Source organism: Acipenser ruthenus, chromosome 4 (genome assembly GCF_902713425.1).
Source record: "Acipenser ruthenus chromosome 4, fAciRut3.2 maternal haplotype, whole genome shotgun sequence".
Lineage (NCBI taxonomy): Eukaryota > Metazoa > Chordata > Actinopteri > Acipenseriformes > Acipenseridae > Acipenser > Acipenser ruthenus.
In genome coordinates, this window is record NC_081192.1 from 56,231,177 (window position 1) to 56,250,151 (window position 18,975).

General features: G+C 44.7%; 2 protein-coding genes across 3 annotated transcripts in view; one reads left to right on the forward strand and one right to left on the reverse strand.

Annotated features, from left to right (window-relative positions):
- LOC117400553 (protein spire homolog 1) overlaps positions 1-18,975 on the reverse strand; it is a 267,989-nt gene that overhangs the window by 142,133 nt on the left and 106,881 nt on the right. The gene's annotated exons all lie outside the window — the stretch shown is intronic.
- LOC131736906 (zinc finger and SCAN domain-containing protein 29-like) lies at positions 13,804-18,718 on the forward strand. Its single transcript, XM_059022586.1, has 2 exons — positions 13,804-14,793; positions 18,631-18,718. The coding sequence occupies exons 1-2, from the start codon at positions 13,857-13,859 to the stop codon at positions 18,648-18,650; spliced, it is 957 nt and encodes a 318-aa protein (XP_058878569.1). The 5' UTR covers positions 13,804-13,856; the 3' UTR covers positions 18,651-18,718.

Sequence of the window (18,975 nt, forward strand, 5' to 3'; positions counted from 1 at the left end):
CATTTGTCATTTCCACCATTTCAATTTCGTGCTCCCCACCAGGTTCTCCCATTTTATATGGGGACATTGAAATCCCCCATTAGAACATAAGAATATAAGAAAGTTTACAAACGAGAGGAGGCCATTCGGCCCATCTTGCTCGTTTGGTTGTTAGTAGCTTATTGATCCCAGAATCTCATCAAGCAGCTTCTTGAAGGATCCCAGGGTGTCAGCTTCAACAACATTACTGGGGAGTTGGTTCCAGACCCTCACAATTCTCGTGGGGGTCTATGGCTTCTTACTATGGCTCCTCCTTTGCTACACACATTTATAATGTCATTGTATAACAGACTATTTTGCTTGGTGTCTGAATTTGGCGGTCTATAGCATGCCCCTATTATTATGCCCTTTCAATTTGTGTCCATCATTCTGACCCATATTGATCCTGCGTTATTTTTTTCTTCCAGATTTAACACCTGAGCTTCAAGACTATTTTTGATGTATAGCGCTACTCCTCCGCCACTAATATTATATTTGTCTCCATCACTCTTGGATAACCACGTCTCTGTAACACCTACCACATCGTAGTTACTTGTTAGTGCAGTAGTTTCAAGTTCTAGCATTTTGTTTTTGAGACTTCTAGCATTTAGATAAATACATTTAATAGCTGTCTTACCTGAGTTGTTGCCCTTGTTTTGATGTTTTCTCCCTTCCATTTTTTTGTTGATTTCTCCCCTCTTCCTTTCTAGTTTAAATGCTTCTGAACCTCCTCGATGGTAATTTCTCAGAGTAGATTGGTTACCTTTTTATTTAAGTGCAGTCTGTCCCGCCTATATATATAGTCCTTGTTGTAGAATGTGGTCCAGTGTTCAAGGAAGGTGAAGCATTTCTATGTGCACCACGATTACAGCCATGCATTTTGATTATTTATTTCCAGCTGTCCATATGGTCCTTTGCAAGGTGCCGGTAGTATCCCAGAAAATACCACAGTTTTGTCTTGTCTTTTAATTTCCTTCCTAGCTCTCTGAATTTGTTTTGCAGGTATTTTGTTCTGTCTCTTCCAATGTTGTTTGTACCGATGTGGACGACGACTACCAGGTCGTCTCCTGTTCGTTCTAGACTGTCCACGTTCTCAGTGACAACAACACCGTGTAACAAAATTTTTTTTTTTTTTTTGGTTCCTGGTTAGTAAGTGTTATTTCCTAATTGCTTATGCCTCAAAAGGATAGAAAATGGCTATTATTCCCCACAAACTTTGCTTTTGTGACCAGGACAGTGATATTTTGAAATTTACCTATTTTCCAGAACATTCCAGATAGATTCAGTGCTGAGTAAACTTGGAGTAACTTCTAGAACTTTCTAGAACTTTCCAGTAATATAAATAGTAGTATAAATATAGGGGCCTTAAGCCCACCAGTTCAGTTTAGTTCCAGCTGCCTAAGTGGATACATATCTGCATTTTTCTGAGATGGCATCAAGGTCATAGGAGACTTCAAAATGGTGACATTCCTGATGGGTCTCCAAGGCGGTTTTACCAAGTTTCCCTGCTATCTTTGCCTTTGGGACAGCAGGGACACCAAGGCGCACAACCACAGGCGGGACTGGCCACAGCGGACCGAGTTCTCTGTGGGGAGGAACAACGTCAAGTGGCAGCCACTGGTGGACCCCCGGAAGGTGCTGATGCCACCACTGCACATCAGATTGGGCCTTATGAAACAATTTGTCAGAGCTCTAGATAAGGAGTCGGCAGCCTTCAAGTACCTTCAACACTTCTTCCCTAAGCTGTCTGAGGCAAAGGTCAAAGCCGACCACAGATAAAGAAGATCCTGGAGTGCAATGAATTCCCCAAGAAGCTCACTAGTAAGGAGAAAGCGGCTTGGAACAGCTTTGTCTCAGTGGTTCGGGGCTTCCTGGGCAATCACAAGGCCGAAAACTATGTGGAGCTGGTTGAGACTCTGGTGAAGAACTACGGCACAATGGGCTGTAGGATGTCCCTCAAAGTCCATATCCTTGATGCTCATCTTGATAAATTCAAGGAGAACATGGGAGCGTACTCGGAGGAGCAAGGCGAGCGCTTCCACCAGGATATACTGGACTTTGAACGCCGCTACCAAGGACAGTATAACGAGAACATGATGGGAGACTACATTTGGGGGCTGATTCGTGAAAGTGATTTACAGTATAATCGTAAATCTCGAAAAACTACTCGCTTCTAAATCTTTTGTAGTCATTTTTGTATTACTTTAGTATAAATACATGTTAATTTGGATTCATATGTTGTTTTTTTCTGACTTTATGTGAACGAAAAGACACAAATTCGCCCGTTTTCTCATTGGAAATAGGTCAATTTCAAAATATCACTGTCCTGGTCACAAAAGCAAAGTTTGTGGGGAATAATAGCCATTTTCTATACTTTTGAGGCATAAGCAATTAGGAAATAACACTTACTACCCAGGAACAAAAATTGTGTTACATAGTGCAATCAATGCCAGCAGCGTGCTGTTGCTTCAGAATAGTTGGAACCACGGTTGGTTTTTAAAAACGCCTTCTTTTCACATCCAGGCCCATCTCTACCATCATCATCACTCTTTCTTCAAAACTATCTGATGAGAAATGCACACTACATATGTAGGTGTACTGCCAGTTTGACACATACCACTTCGCTCGGGTTGTTTGACATTTTTTCTCCCATATGCACTGCATTTTTGTGTCTTTCAGAAAACGGTGAATACTAATATTTTGTTTGTTTGCCTGATTGGAGCAACCAGCTACAACACAAATAAGAGGCATTTCATTATTAAAAATTGGCTTGTCTGTGAATGTCAATCTGTCTTTTGGTCACCTTCTCCCTCTGTGATGTCACTACTGGTATCCTGATGCTGCTTCAAAACTGAGACAGGAAGTTGCGCCCATCACATTAACACTAGAAGGACTGGAGATATACTCATACCTAGAAGCCCCGCAGCAGTCTTTCTGGCAGCTGTATTCAAAACACTGTAAATAGTATAATGAAAGGAGAAACAGTCAGATGTAATTCATTTTTTAAAATTTTTTATTGAGTACGTCACATAAACATATATATATATATATATATATATATATATATATATATATATATATATATATATATATATATGAACATTTATTTTACAAATCAAAAGAAGAAAATGTAAATAAATAAACATCTGAACAGATATCGGTTTACAACATACATATTTATAAAACTGAAACGATAGCAATACATTTTTAACTTTTCAACAGCAATCGGTTTATTATCAGATGAGCAAAAGCAACTGAACAACATAGATAAATAAACTTAGAAATAAACATTTTACAGAAGCACACAGAACAAGAAGTTATAAAAAAAGTCTAATTTCTTTTACTTTTTTTCAACAAAAGGGTATTCCTTTACCTTGAGTCTAAGGCTGTTCACAATCAACACAGATAATGCGCTTCTCCACGCCGCCTTTCTGCACAGGGCACAGCTGGCACAGTTTTATTTTTATTGCACTTGCCAACCTGGCATTGGTGTCTCTTGTGGCTCTCAGCGGGGTTGCCAGCTTCAGCTGTACATAAGCTTGGCAGTCTCCCTCTGTTCAAATTGCTTCTTGCGAAGTTGCCGTGCTAACTGTAAAATTGCATTGTAAAACTCCACGGTCGCTGGTATTTATTTTCACTAGTACCGATGCTAATTGACTGACCAAAGCAGCGCACCTGGTAAGCAGGCGCCAGCCTTCAAAAGGCTGGTTGAAAACAATAGACTGTCAGTCATTCACTCAGGCAGAGAGTAGAGATTACAGCTAAACAGATTGCCGACTGGTAAATAAAAATAATAAACATCATTCCACCCAGGAGAGCAACCAAGAAAAGGTGTTAAAACCAGTCCTCACCCAGGACAACTGGAAGCTGCTAGAGACTGGAAAATGCTGGCAGATGTTGGTCAACGGCTTATTTTTCCACCTGAGATTGCCACCACTAACCTTCGACCAAATATTGTCTTGTGGTCTGGATCAGCACGCCTTGTTCACCTGGTAGAGTTAACAGTGCCATGGGAGGATGCTGTAGATGAGGCGTATGAGAGGAAGAAACTAGCCACTGAAGCGGAACAGCGAGGATGAAGAGTCCGGGTTTACCCAGTGGAGGTGGGTTGTCGAGGATTGGTGGCACACTCTACAACCCGGTTTCTCAGCGACGTCAGATTCAGTGGCCAAGAGTTGCGTCGCAGAGTGAAGAACTTATCTGAAGCAGCAGAGAGGAGCAGCGGCTGGCTGTGGTTGAGACGGAAGGATTCTGGGGATCTCAAGCACAACAGAGGGAGAGAAATGCTGATGTACGGGTAAGTAAGCTGGGATGAGTTGAGTGGGGGACGGAGGGGGGTGATGCTGGGATGCCAGAATCACCGTCAAGCCCTCTTGAGGTGTCGTGGGCTAGTCGACGAAACACAGAGGATGGAAGGTGCCCACTTGAAGACCCCAGAGATGTAACCTACTTAGCTCAATCCAGATGGTTGTCATGCTGATGCGCTGCAGTGCATAGCTGCGGTGATGTCACGGACCAGGAACACAAAACCAAAACAATGAATGGCGGGGCAAAACTGAAATACTACGGCATTCAGTTATTTTATTAAACAAAACAAACAGTTTAAACAAAACAAGACACTACAAAACAAAAGGGCACAAGGGCCAAACAAACAAACTCTAAACAAGTAGTATGTTTGTTGTGAAACCAGCATACGTAGCAATTGTTTATTTCTTTTTTCCCCCACAGACTTACGTCTCTCCTCTGACACTCCCCATAATGAGCTGGGCTTGGGTCTTTTATATCTGTAGCTGGAGTCTTGACCTTATTAAGGCTCCAGCCACATTCCCACAAGCTTTTACAGGGATGGGGATTCAACCCCATCCACAACAGCTACACTTTGAAACCGTCTTTTTTGCCAGTGTCAACTAGTAAATAATGACGGAAAACACACACACACACACTACAAATAATACAATACAAATAAATCATAAAAATAGCGCATCATATATACGTAGGGGTGGGGCTCCTTGTCACAGTTATACATTATGTTTCTTAAAACTGTGTACCAAATATTAAGACAAAAACTAGGGTGACCATATGGCTCCATGTTCACAGGGACAGTTGGACAGGATTTTTAACTGACATAGCAGTTCATTCTGGGAAGTGTAATCTCTGCATCTTTTCAGAAAGAGATAATACAGTGGTGTACCAGATATGAAGAAAATAACTCAACATGCATTGTCTCTATAAAGCTCAATACAGCAGCCATAACAGGTCATCATCATATCAGGTCAATATCATGGTCACACACATATTTAGCATGGTGTTTATATAACCTTGCAAAAAGGATGGCTGTTTTTAAAAAATGTAGTACTAGAGGCGCAAAACAATTACATCCTAAAAGTAGACAAATCTAATCTAAAACAAAATTGCCAGAATGGTTTAGTAGATCAATTTAAAAAAATATTCAGAGAAAAAAGGCACTTTACAGAGCATTTAAAAAATACTAAGAACAAAGTACACAGAAAAAGTACTTAGAACTGCAAACACAAGTCTAAACGGAAGTTAGAAAGGCCAAGAGAGAGAAAGAAATGAGCATTACTAAGAGGGCTACAACCAATTCCAATTCCATGACCCACATGTCGACCTGTTCCTATCCAGTTTTAAATAACTTTAGCATAACAGAGACAGAAATGTTAAAGGGACTAGGACCTCTTAAAATAAACAAATCCCCTGGGCTGGATGAAATCCTCCCAATAGTACTCAAAGAAATGAAAGAAGTTATTTACAAACCACTAACCAAGATCATGCTACTGTCTCTTGAGACAGAGGTTGTACCAACAGACTGGAGATTTGCAAACTTAATACCGATCCACAAAAAGGGAGACACAATTGAACCAGGTAACTACATACCAATAAGCCTGACTTCTATTATATGAAAACTTATGGAAACTATAATAAGATCCAAAATGGAAAATGACCTATATGGTAACAGTATCCTGGGAGACAGTCAGCATAGTTTTAGGGAAGGGAGATCATGTTTAACTAACCTGCTTGACTTTTTTGAGGATGCACCATCGACAACAGATAACTGCAAAGCATATGACATGGTTTATTTAGATTTTCAGAAAGCTTTTGACAAAGTCCCGCATAAAAGATGAATTCTCAAACTGAACGCAGTAGGGATTCAAGGAAATGCATGCACATGGATTAGGGAGTGGTTAACATATAGAAATCATAAAGTACTGATTAGAGGAGAAACCTCAAAATGGAGCGAGGTAACCAGTGGAGTACCACAGGGATCAGTATTAGGTCTTCTGCTATTCCTAATCTACAGGCCTTGTAACCAGGAGGTCCCCAGTTCAAATCCCACCTTAGCCACTGACTCATTGTGTGACCCTGAGCAAGTCACTTAACCTCCTTGTGCTCTGTCTTTCGGGTGAGACGTAGTTGTAAGTGACTCTGCAGCTAATGCATTGTTCACACACCCTAGTCTCTGTAAGTCGCCTTGGATAAAGGCATCTGCTAAATAAGCAAATAATAATAAATAATAACAACATTAATGATTTATTAGATTCTGGTATAGTAAGCAAATGTGTTTAATTTGCAGACGACACAAAAATAGGTCATTCAAAACGATCTAAACAACATTCATAACTGGGCAGACACATGGCAAATGACATTTAATAGAGAAAAGTGTAAGGTACTGCACGCAGGCAATAAAAAATGTGCATTGTAAATATCATATGGGAGATACTGAAATTGATGAAGGAATCTATGAAAAAGACCTAGGCGTTTATGTTGACTAAGAAATGTCTTCATCTAGACAATGTGGGGAAGCTATAAAAATGGCCAACAAGATGTTCGGATATATAGTGAAAAGTGTTGAATTTAAATCAAGGGAAGTAATGTTAAAACTTTACAATGCATCATTAAGACCTCATCTAGAATATTGTGTTCAGTTCTGGTCACCTCGCTACAAAAAGGATATTGCTGCTCTAGAAAGAGTGCAAAGAAGAGCGACCAGAAATATTGCGGGTTTAAAGTCATGTCATATGCAGACAGGCTTAAAGAATTTAATCTATTCGGTCTTGAACAAAGAAGACTACGTGGCGATCTGATTCAAGTATTCAAAATTCTAATAAAACGTATTGACAAAAGTCAGTAACTGAAATGGAGGTGGCTTGTAAAATGACTGAGTTATTCTGAATATCAATCAATCAATCAAACCTTTATTTAGTATAGCGCCTTTCACAAGCACTTTAAAATATGCAGAACATCAATGATTACAATAAAAAAGCAACTAGGAAAATGCAGTATATACAATAAATAAAAAAATTTTGTACAGCTAAATACAAAAACCAGTATAAACAATAAAAACACAGAATATAAAAGACAATAAATAAAAATCAATCAACATATGCTAAACTATAACTATAAAAATGAGTCTTCAGCCTACTGCTACAGTAGGAGCTTTCCTAACAGGAACCGGCACTTTGTTCCATAGCTTAGGGGCCATATAGCCAAATGCTCTACCACCTGTGTTTGTTTTTAAAATGTTTGGAATGGTGAGATAACCAGCATCCTCGGATCTGAGTGGCCACCCTGGACCAGTAAGTGACTCAAATAAGATGGAGCCAAGCCTTGTAAGGCTTTATATGTGATGAGTAGAACCTTAAAATCAATCTTGTATCTAATTGGGAGCCTGTGTAGGGCCGCCAGAACCAGTGTAACATGATCATATTTTTTTGTTGAAGTTAAGATCCTGGCCGTAACGTTTTGCACAAGCTGCAATCTGGACAGAACACAGTTTGGAATACCAGTGAGAAGGGCATTACAATAGTTTAATCTGGAATTTATGAAAGCGTGAATCAGATTCCTCCACAATTTGGACATATTGTAGCCTATTTGATAAACAGGATTTAAACCAAGATAGGACAGAGCCTGACCAGATTTTTAAGATGGTCAATTAAAATTAGATGGTCTATTATAACAAAAGCTGCACTTAGATCTAGAAGGATTAGGGCAGAAGCAAGGCCTGAATCAGAGGATAATAGAACATAATTTATTACTTTGGTGAGAGCCGTTTCGGTACTGTACCAGGACGAAGGCCTGACTCAAGATATTATGGGCTGCAAGGAATGCATTTAATTGATTAGCCACCACTCGCTCTAAATTTTTTGATAAGAAGGGGAGATTAGAAATAGGCCTATAAATGTTAAGGACTGCAGGATCCAAAAAAGGTTTTTTAAGTAGTGGTTTTATCACTGCAATCTTAAATGAATTTGGAACAATACCGGAAGAAAGGGAGCCGTTAATAATATTTAGAATAGAAATTTCAATTCTAGAGTGAACTTCCTTCAATAATTTAGTAGGAATGGAATCTAAAGATCAGGTAGTGGATTTTGCCTTCATAACTAGATTAGTTAAATCTAGTTGACTCATTAAAGAAAAGGATTCAAAAATGTATTCTGGTGTTGAAGGACGCAGGGAAATAGCAGTGTCGGTAATGGTGTTTAAATCATCTGAATTGACCACAGTTATCTGGTTTCTTATATCAGTGATTTTATTATTATTATTATTATTATTATTATTATTATTATTAATAATTTCTTAGCAGACGCCCTTATCCAGGGCGACTTACACATTATTTTTACATACAATTACCCATTTATACAGTTGGGTTTTTACTGGAGCAATCTAGGTAAAGTACCTTGCTCAAGGGTACAGCAGCAGTGTCCCCCACTAAGCTGTGCGTGTGAAAATAAATTGGACCTGACGAGCCTGAGACACGCTGAATAAATGGACTACAAAGGGTTAAATATGAATAGTAGGTGGACCTGGCAGAGGACAGTGCAACCTTCTAAGTCCAGGCAAGGTAAGAAACCTGTAATGCTCTAATTTAAGGCACTTCTGTTTGAGTATGCGAGTTGTATCTTTGAACCAGGAAGAGAATTTAAAAAAAAAGAAAGACTTTGTTTTTAGTGGAGCTACGATATCTAAGATGTTCATTAAGGGAGAGCTGTAATTGTCTATTAAAGCATCGACTGATCCCGAATCAGTAAGTGCTGATGAGGACAAAGCGCCCAAGAACTCACCAGGAGTGGAGGAGTTTAGGGACCAGGTTTTAATAAAATGTTCCTGGGGGTTTATTGGACTGGATAATGAAAGTTCAAAAATGATAGGGGAGTGGTCCAAGATTACAGGATTACTGGGTAGATTAAATTCTGAATGTTACGTCCGCGAGTTTCTAGTCGTATTTTCTCCGGAAAAAGCCGAGAAAACCATTCAATGGCCAAGTGGAAGCGACAGGAGCCGAGACAAGCCGAAAAAAAAACAAAAAGGGCGTATCTCATGAATAATCATACTTGCCCCTGGCATCAGATAACGGCGGCCATAAGGAAACAAGCTGGTTGCTAATGCATCAGCGCTCAGAGAATATCACAGACATTTGCAGAGCTTTTTTGAGATGTTATAGTAATAAAATAATGACTTGGATTGTATTATTGAGGCGTTTGGTGATAAACGAGTGATCAGGAGATGATTGATCGGTTTGTAAGACTATTATTATTATTATTGTTATTTATTTCTTAGCATATGTGAAAGCTATAGCGAACGAAAGGGTGGGGCGGGGCTGGAGATGCCTAGTGAGTGCTTTGTTGATATGCAGGGCCTTTTAAACCTGTTTGACTGTGGAAAAAAAAATACTTTTAAACAGCGCATCTAAAATTAACTGCGCGTGTGAAAATAAATTGGACCTGACGCGCCTGACGCGCACTTAATAAATAAGGTTTAAAATCTCCCAAATTCACAATTCTATCATGCTTGATAGCAAGTTGATAAGAATTTGCTAAACTCCTTACTAAGCACCTTACTTGCTATAGGTTTACGTTTTTCAGGCTGGCTGAAATATCTGTTTTTTATCTCTAGCCAATGAGGCAGTGGTGTAGAGGCCCTGAGACCTTGATCCCCTTTTAATAGACATCAATATCCACTGGTTGCGATGAGCAAGCAGTTTGTTCAAACTGCCTCCTGGGTACAGGGGAGCCAGCTGGGGTGGAGGATGAAACCTCCAGATTCAGTGTATTTCTTAGAACAGAGAGCCCCTGTGTATCATCGTTGGGGAGGCTGGAGGGACCAATGCATTTAGTGTTGATAAAATTGAAACTGAAGTCAATCCACTTCTCAATCTCTGTGATACCTCCAAGGTTGGATATGCACTGTTCAAGTGAAAGTATTTTTTCTTTCAACTCCTGATTGAGTTTACATTTTTGACAAATTAAGCTGTTATCAAATTCAGTGCAATTGACTACTATACACATATTACCTGATAGACATTTCATGGCTTCTGATACAGTGTTGTGGGTAGTCATAATTTGTAATTGTAATAGAGGAAAGGAAAGGATGTTTTTTTTGTTCTTTTTCAAATAGTGTTTTTTGTGCTTGAAAAAAAGAAAAAAAAATGGATAAAGTTGATGCATACATGAAGAGGTGGCATGAGCATCAGAGGGAGTTAAAGGAAGGAGGGGCTACGTGGTGCCTCGCCTGCCTGGAGTATGGGCACCTCCCTGAGGTGTGCCCATATGAGACCCCCTCTTTGTGCAGGCCTTTGATCGAGGTGAGGTGGAGACTGCGGAGGAGTGGATCCACCTGAAGGCCATACCATTGCCGCAGGTGGATCAGGAAACCTGCCTCAAAGGGGAGGAGTGGTGCTTTGCCGTCGGCAAGGTCGGGCATAAACCACCCAACCAACCCCCTCCATGGCAGGAGGTGGAACTGCTGGTCCCGAAGAAGGGAAGGAGGGGCGGTGCCAAGAAGGCGAAGAAACAGGTTACAGTGCCCGGAAGGGGGAGCCCGAGCACCCAGCGCCCAGAAGGGGGGAGCACGAGCACCCAGCGCCCAGAAGGGGGGGGCGCGAGCACCCAGCGCCCAGAAGGGGGGAGCGCAAGCATCCAGCGCCCAGAGGGAGGAAGCCCGTGCATCCATCGCCCAGAGGGGGGAAGCCCATGCATCCATCGCCCAGAGGGGGGGAGCCCGTGCATCCATCGCCCAGAGGGGGGGAGCCCGTGCATCCATCGCCCAGAGGGGGGGAGCCCGTGCATCCATCGCCCAGAGGGGGGGAGCCCGTGCATCCATCGCCCAGAGGGGGGGAGCCCGTGCATCCATCGCCCAGAAGGGGGGGAGCCGGGGAACCAGCACCCAGAGGGTGTCTCCACCACCACAAGGAGCAGAGCAGCAGGAGCTGCCTCTGTCTCCACCACCACCAGGAGCAGAGCAGCAGGAGCTGCCTCTGTCTCCACCACTGCCAGGAGGAGAGCAGCAGGAGATGCCTCTGTCTCCACCACCGCCAGGAGCAGAGCAGCAGGAGCTGCTTCTGTCTCCACCATTGCCAGGAGCAGAGCAGCAAGAGCTGCCTCTGCCTCCACCACCTCCACCAGCAGAGGGTGAATACCTGCTGTTTCCGCCTCAACCGCCGTGGGAGGATTGCTTGCCCCTCCCACCTCCACCAGCAGAGGGTGAATGCCTGCTGGTTCCGCCTCAACTGCCGTGGGAGGACTGCTTGCCCCTCCCACCTCCACCAGCAGAGGGTGAATGCCTGCTGGTTCCGCCTCAGCCGCTGTGGAAGGACTGCTTGCCGCTCCCAGCTCCACCAGCAGAGGGTGAATACCTGCTGGTTCCACATCCACCGTCATGGGAAGGACTGCTCCTGCCCTGCCTCGCACCGCCCAAGGATGCCTGCCTCGCTTCGCCCAAGGATGCCTGCCTCGCTTCGCCCAAGGATGCCTGCCTCGCTTCGCCCAAGGATGCCTGTTTCTCCGCATCGCCTGAGGCTGCCTGTTGCTCCGCATCGCCTGGGGCTGCCTGTTGCTCCGCATCGCCTGGGGCTGCCTGTTGCTCCACATCACCTGGGTCTGCCTGTTGCTCCGCATCGCCTGGAGAGCCACCAGCTACAGGGAACGAGGAAGAAGTGGAGCTCCCGCCACCGCCTCCATGGCCAGGGGCTCCCCTCCCGAGTTCACCTCCCGAGGGTCCGCTGCTACTACTGCTGTCGCCTCCCGAGGGTCCGCTGCTGCTGCTGCTGTCAGGAGACCAGCTCCCCCAGCCGCACTTTCGCGGCAGTAAATACTGTGGCTGGAGCCCCGTGAAGGGCAGCTGCCAGCCATGAAGAAGCGGGGGGAGGTCAGGAGACCAGCTTCCCCCGCAGCAATTTCGCTGCAGGAGAAAGGGTGGCCGGAGCCCCACGGAGGGGAGCTGCCGGCCATGAAGAAGGGGGGGCAGGTCTGTAGACCACCCCCAAAATTTTTCTAGCCAGAGGAACCGGCCTGTGCGTCATCCACTGGGACGTTACAGTTGTTTGGGTGGGAGGAGGACATCCCACCGTGGCCGCCACCCTTGGCCCGTTACTGCCCCTGTTCCTGCGCCGGGACTGCTAACCAGGACTTTGGGGACTAAGGGGGGAGGTGGCCGAAAAGGCCATGTGTGCAGCGCACAAGGGGGGGCATGTGTGGCGGAGTGTCCCGTCCCTATGTATTATTATTTGTATTTTTGTTTGCGGCGCGGATAAAAGCGCCACGTCTTTTATTATATTTAAAAACCCGTGAGGATGCATGGCTGATCAGCTACTGATTATTTAACTAGCTGACAGTCATGCATCCTTACCAAACGCGTGCAGACTCTGACCGAGGGATAATAAAATAATTAACAACTAGTTAATCCCTCGGCCAGAGTATATAAACCTGCAGCTCTCTGCACTCGTGGTGGAGTGTAGAGAGGAGAGTACGGGGAGCGGAGAGAAAGAACAACATTTAAAAACAATTCCTAAAACGTGCTGGATTATCCAGCACGACACTTACTTGTTTGTTTGTTTATTCGTTTGGCCCTCGTGCCCTTTTGTTTTGTGTTTTGTTGTTTTGTTTAAATCTTTTGTTTTGTTTATTAATAAATACGCTGAGTGCAGTTGCACTCAGCTTCAACCGCCCATCCATTGTTTTGGTTTCTACTTCCTGGTCCGTGACGTCACCACTGCGAGCCAGCCTGCCACAGACCCTTACACTCCAGCTTGCTGTTGAGTGTCTGTGTGTTTAAAAAAAACCAAAAAAAAACAACAACCGTGTGCAATCTCTCTAGGCCTGGCCTACTGTCGAGCAGACCCTACGCACATTCAAACCACTCACCCATAAAGCGGTGTGTAGGTCCAATAATAAAAATAATAATAATAATTTATTATTAAAAAAAGAGAGTGTGATGAGTCAAAGGGGTTTCGGTCTGTAATTCAGCCTCCCGACAGTAGAAGGTATCAAACCAACTCGGGACTTCCCTTACCAAGATCTCGTGACCATGACGAAAGTCATCTTTATGAGGGGCGGCACCTTGGTGAGGGGCGGAAGTACGAGTATGTAAATTCCAGCCACTGGAGTCACGTGAGGTTCAAGGACACCTGTCAGTTGGAATTGGTGTTCCACTGACTACCGGGGCGGGGCTTTGCATACTAAAGGGAACGTGCTACTGTGTCCGGGGTTGGTCCCACAAAGTGTAGGCGGAGGAAAGGCTGGAGGGAGAGAATCAGTGCCGGGTTCTTGTTGTTTTTATTTTTCACGGTCGGAAGCTTTACTCACGTTGTTCTCTTGGTTTTGATTCTTTTTCTTTTGTTTTATTCAGCACATCACGAAGAGGACTAGGAAGCTTCCGATCCTTTCGTTTTGTTTCTCCAGCACGCCCTCCCTCACATCCTTCTTTTGTTTGTTTTTTTTTTCCGTGTAAATATTAATAAAGAAAAACTTTTTTTTTACACGTAAAGTACTGTCTGGAAATTCCATTATTACTCACACGCCTCACACGTGGTGTCATTGTGGGAGATGGATCCAGCTACAGTCTTGGCAATGTTTAGGGAGCAGGAGGAGAAACGAGAGGAGAGGGAGATACGGCGCCAGGAACAGCTCGCCCAGTTCTTTGGACAGCTGGTGGAGAAAATGTCGACACCAGCATCGGAAACAGCGGTTGCCCGGATGTTTGCAACACAACCGAAGTTACAAAAGATGACTCCGGAAGATGATCCCGAGGCTTTTCTGGTCACCTTTGAGAGAGTGGCAGAAGCAGCAGGGTGGCCCAAGGAACACTGGGCCATGAAACTGGCACCTTGCTTGACAGGGGAAGCTCAAGCAGCGTATAGGGCATTAATGGCCACAGAGGCAGCGGATTATGCCAAAGTAAAAGAAGCTATTCTCTCACGCCTCGGGATCACAGAAGAAACATACCGGCGCCGCTTCCGGGAATACCAGCTGTCCGAGGGGGTGCGGCCCCGGGTTGCGGGACAGTATCTCCTGGATCAATGCACCCGGTGGCTGCAACCAGAAGAACACACCCCCCAAGAACTGGTGCAGAAGATCGCGATAGAACAGTTCGCGTCTATACTACCGCCAGGAAACCGGGAGTGGGTTAAACGGAATCAACCTACCACTCTCGAGAAAGCCATCATCCTGGCGGAGGCATATGAAGACGCGAACGAAGGCGCCGTCCCTGACCCCACTCCTGCCCCTAAGCCAACCCGGACCAACCAATCAATGAAGCCCAGAGGGGGTAACCAGACCTTTAGACCATGGAGGCCGAGGTTAGCCCCATCTTGGGCGAGAGGAAAACCCCCTAACCTGTCGGTCACTGACTCACAGGACAAACAAACTCCGTTGGTGCCTTCTACCCCAGTGTGTTACAGGTGTAATGAGCCCGGACATATTGCCAGGGATTGTCCGATGATGGAGGTGGACCTGGCAAAAAGATCCTGGTCAGCGGTAACAGGTAGGAACATTGGGGAATGTCGGGAGGGCCCTTATCAATTAAGAGTACAGGTCGGGGATAAGAGTTCTTACGCATTTGCGGACTCTGGGTGTGCACAGACATTGATTCGACAAGCTCTCTTGGAGGGGGTAACCTGGGAGCCACAGGGTAAAGTGGCTATCTCCTGTATCCATGGAGAAACTCGGGTTTATCCCACCACTAAAGTTAAACTTACTGTTGATGGTTATTCAGCTTACGTTAAAGTGGCTGTAGCACAATGTTTGCCATACCCTGTTCTCCTGGGAAGAGACTGGCCGTTTTTTGATCGTATTTTAGGTCGGGAAATGGTCTTAGTTTCTACCAGGGGACAATCTAAGCAACGGTAGAAAACAATTGGCGAGATTTTCCCGTTGCAAACCGACCTGTTTAACCCTAAAATCCGCCCCAGAAAAACAAAAAGAGAGCGCCGGGTGGAAAAATATGAGGGAACTCTGAGACGACAAGGGGAGGTGTCTGACTCAAAAGTAAACCAATCTCTGAAACGGCAGGGTAAGGGAGTAGGTGTTCAGTGTGACCGGGGCTGCGAGGTTACTGATGTGGAAGGTCAAATAATACAAGATACTCCTCTCAGTGTACCTAACCATTGGGACCGAGATATTGACCTGGGATATGAACAACAAAACGATCCCACGTTACAATACGCTTGGAAACGGGTTAGATATGTCGAGGGGAAGGATATGCAGGAAGGACAACCAGTGGTATTTCCGCATTTTTCTGTATCTGGGCACTTATTATATAGAATAACCCGTGCTCCCGGGACGGGACAGCTCGTAAAACAGTTATTGGTTCCGGGGCCTTTTCAGTCGGAAGTCATGAGATTAGCGCATGACATTCCATTTTCAGGTCATTTAGGAACTGAAAAGACCCAGGAACGAATTCTGGCCCGGTTTTTTTGGCCAGGGGTTTACGGTCTTGTGCGGAAGTATGTATCTGAGTGTCCAGAATGTCAATTAGCTGCCCTGAAGTTAGTTCGCCCCGCACCTCTGGTCCCACTGCCCATTATTGGAGTACCGTTTGAGAGGATTGGTGTAGATTTAGTAGGCCCTCTGGAGGGAGCAGACTCAGGGTATCGGTATATTTTGGTAGTAGTGGACTACGCAACACGATATCCAGAAGCTGTTCCCTTACGCTCTATGAATGCAGAAGTAGTAGCAAATGAATTGGTAAAAATATTCTCTAGGGTGGGAATCCCGAAAGAAATTCTCACTGATCAGGGCACTAATTTTATGTCTGGCTGTATTCAGCAATTATACAAATTATTAAAAATTCGTTCAATTAGAACCTCAGTTTTTCATCCTCAAACGGATGGGCTTGTTGAACGATTTAATCAGACTTTAAAAAGTATGTTGCGCCGCTTTGTAGATCAAGAAAAACGCAATTGGGCCAAGCTGCTTCCCTACTTACTTTTTGCAGTTCGTGAGGTACCACAATCTTCAACGGGATTTTCACCGTTTGAGCTCTTGTACGGTCGGCAGCCGCGGGGTATCTTGGATCTCATAAAAGAAGGTTGGGAAGAACAGTCAAAAGAGTCTAAAAATGTAGTAAAATATGTGTTACAGTTACGCGATCGCTTAGAATTAGTCGGTCGATTGGCGCATGATAATCTCAAAGCGGCACAGCAGAAGCAGCAGCAATGCTACAATAAAAATGCAAGAATCAGGAACTTTCGGCCTGGGGACAAAGTGGTGTTGTTGCTTCCCTCATCGGAATCTAAGTTGTTTGCTAAATGGCAGGGTCCATTTGAGGTTATTCGAGCGATTGGAAAAGTCAATTATGAGATCCGACAGCCTGGGCGTCGGAAAGAAAATCAAATTTATCATGTTAATCTCCTCAAACCGTGGAAAGAACGGGAGGTCCATTTTATATTTCCTGCACAGGAGGGAGAGGACTTTGGACCCTCAATTGAGCCAGTGTCAGCAATTGGGGTCCCGATGGGGGAACAATTAACTCTTGATCAGCGCAGAGAGGTAAGCGATCTAATTAATATGTTTGCTGATGTGTTTTCTAACGTGCCTGGAAGAACGCATTTGATCGAACATGCTATTATCACTCCGCCAGGTCTAAGAGTCAGACAGAGACCGTATCGCATTCCAGAGAGTCGGAGAGATTCTGTTCGGAGGGAGGTGGAGTGTATGTTGAAACTTGGGGTAATTGAACCTTCCCGAAGCGAGTGGTGTAGCCCAATTGTACCAATAGACAAGCCAGATGGGTCACTACGGTTATGTATAGACTTTAGGAGGGTGAATGCTATCTCTAAGTTTGATGCATATCCCATGCCTCGAGTAGATGAACTCTTAGACAAGCTGGGGCGGGCCCGGTTTATTTCAACCTTGGACCTGACGAAAGGATACTGGCAGATTCCATTAACTAAAGCCTCTCGTGAGAAAACGGCATTTTCAACCCCAGAGGGTCTTTTTCAATTTCGCACTATGCCGTTCGGACTTCATGGAGCTCCTGCTACCTTCCAGAGACTGATGGACAGGGTATTACAACCTCATCGAGAGTACGCTGCTGCGTATATCGACGATGTAGTTATTTATAGTTCTTCCTGGAAAGAACATTTGAATAGATTAGAAGCCGTCTTACAGTCTCTGAGGAAAGCGGGTCTCACAGCGAACATGGCAAAGTGCGCTATTGGAAAAGAAGAAACTAAATATTTAGGTTTCATAATGGGTAAGGGTAGAGTGAAACCGCTGGTTTCAAAAGTCCAGGCTCTGTTGGATTCACCGGTACCTACCACGAAAACCCAGGTGAGATCATTGTTAGGGTTGGCCGGTTATTACCGCCGCTTTATTCCACACTTTTCCACTATAGCCGCCCCTCTCACTGATCTCACTAAAAAGAACGCTCCAAATAAAATTAAATGGAGTGCAGAGTGTCAGACGGCCTTTGAATCTATTAAAACTAATTTGAGTCAGGCCCCAGCATTAGTAAGCCCGGATTTCAGCCGAGAGTTCATCCTTCAGACAGATGCATCGCAGACTGGTCTGGGGGCGGTTCTGTCCCAGGAGAGAGATGGTATAGAACACCCGATATTATACATCAGTCGGAAGTTACTGTCCAGGGAACAGAGGTATTCAGTAGTAGAGAAGGAATGCCTGGCAGTAAAGTGGGCTATGGAGTCCTTAAAATACTATCTTCTGGGACGACCCTTTGTACTCATCACAGATCACGCCCCTTTAAAGTGGTTAGACACAATGAAGGATTCAAACGCTAGGATTACGCGGTGGTACCTGGCGCTCCAACCCTTCGCCTTTCAAATAAGGCATCGTGCGGGTAAGTTACACCAAAACGCTGATTTTTTTTCCCGGGAGGGGGGGAAAAAGGGGGGGTTAGAGGTTTCCGAGTGTTCCTTCGGCTCCACTCTGAGGGGTGGGATATGTGATGAGTCAAAGGGGTTTCGGTCTGTAATTCAGCCTCCCGACAGTAGAAGGTATCAAACCAACTCGGGACTTCCCTTACCAAGATCTCGTGACCATGACGAAAGTCATCTTTATGAGGGGCGGCACCTTGGTGAGGGGCGGAAGTACGAGTATGTAAATTCCAGCCACTGGAGTCACGTGAGGTTCAAGGACACCTGTCAGTTGGAATTGGTGTTCCACTGACTACCGGGGCGGGGCTTTGCATACTAAAGGGAACGTGCTACTGTGTCCGGGGTTGGTCCCACAAAGTGTAGGCGGAGGAAAGGCTGGAGGGAGAGAATCAGTGCCGGGTTCTTGTTGTTTTTATTTTTCACGGTCGGAAGCTTTACTCACGTTGTTCTCTTGGTTTTGATTCTTTTTCTTTTGTTTTATTCAGCACATCACGAAGAGGACTAGGAAGCTTCCGATCCTTTCGTTTTGTTTCTCCAGCACGCCCTCCCTCACATCCTTCTTTTGTTTGTTTTTTTTTCCGTGTAAATATTAATAAAGAAAAACTTTTTTTTTACACGTAAAGTACTGTCTGGAAATTCCATTATTACTCACACGCCTCACAGAGAGTCTCTCTCTCCTGTCTTTTTCTCCACATCTGTAGGCTGTGCCACCCCGCTGCAAGCTACACACTGCACAGGTTGTGTATTGCAAGCGATGCAGACAGGACCATCTGATGATTGCTCCACGCTGCTGTAAGCTTCGCGCTGCACCAGTTGTGTGATTGCACGCA

Bases quoted from the DNA above. Each gene is read 5' to 3' on its own strand.
- LOC131736906 (XM_059022586.1), top strand. From the start codon at position 13,857: ATGGATCCAGCTACAGTCTTGGCAATGTTTAGGGAGCAGGAGGAGAAA. The intron at 14,794-18,630 runs GTAGGAACATTG...TGTTTTATTCAG, and splicing joins ATCCTGGTCAGCGGTAACAG to CACATCACGAAGAGGACTAG.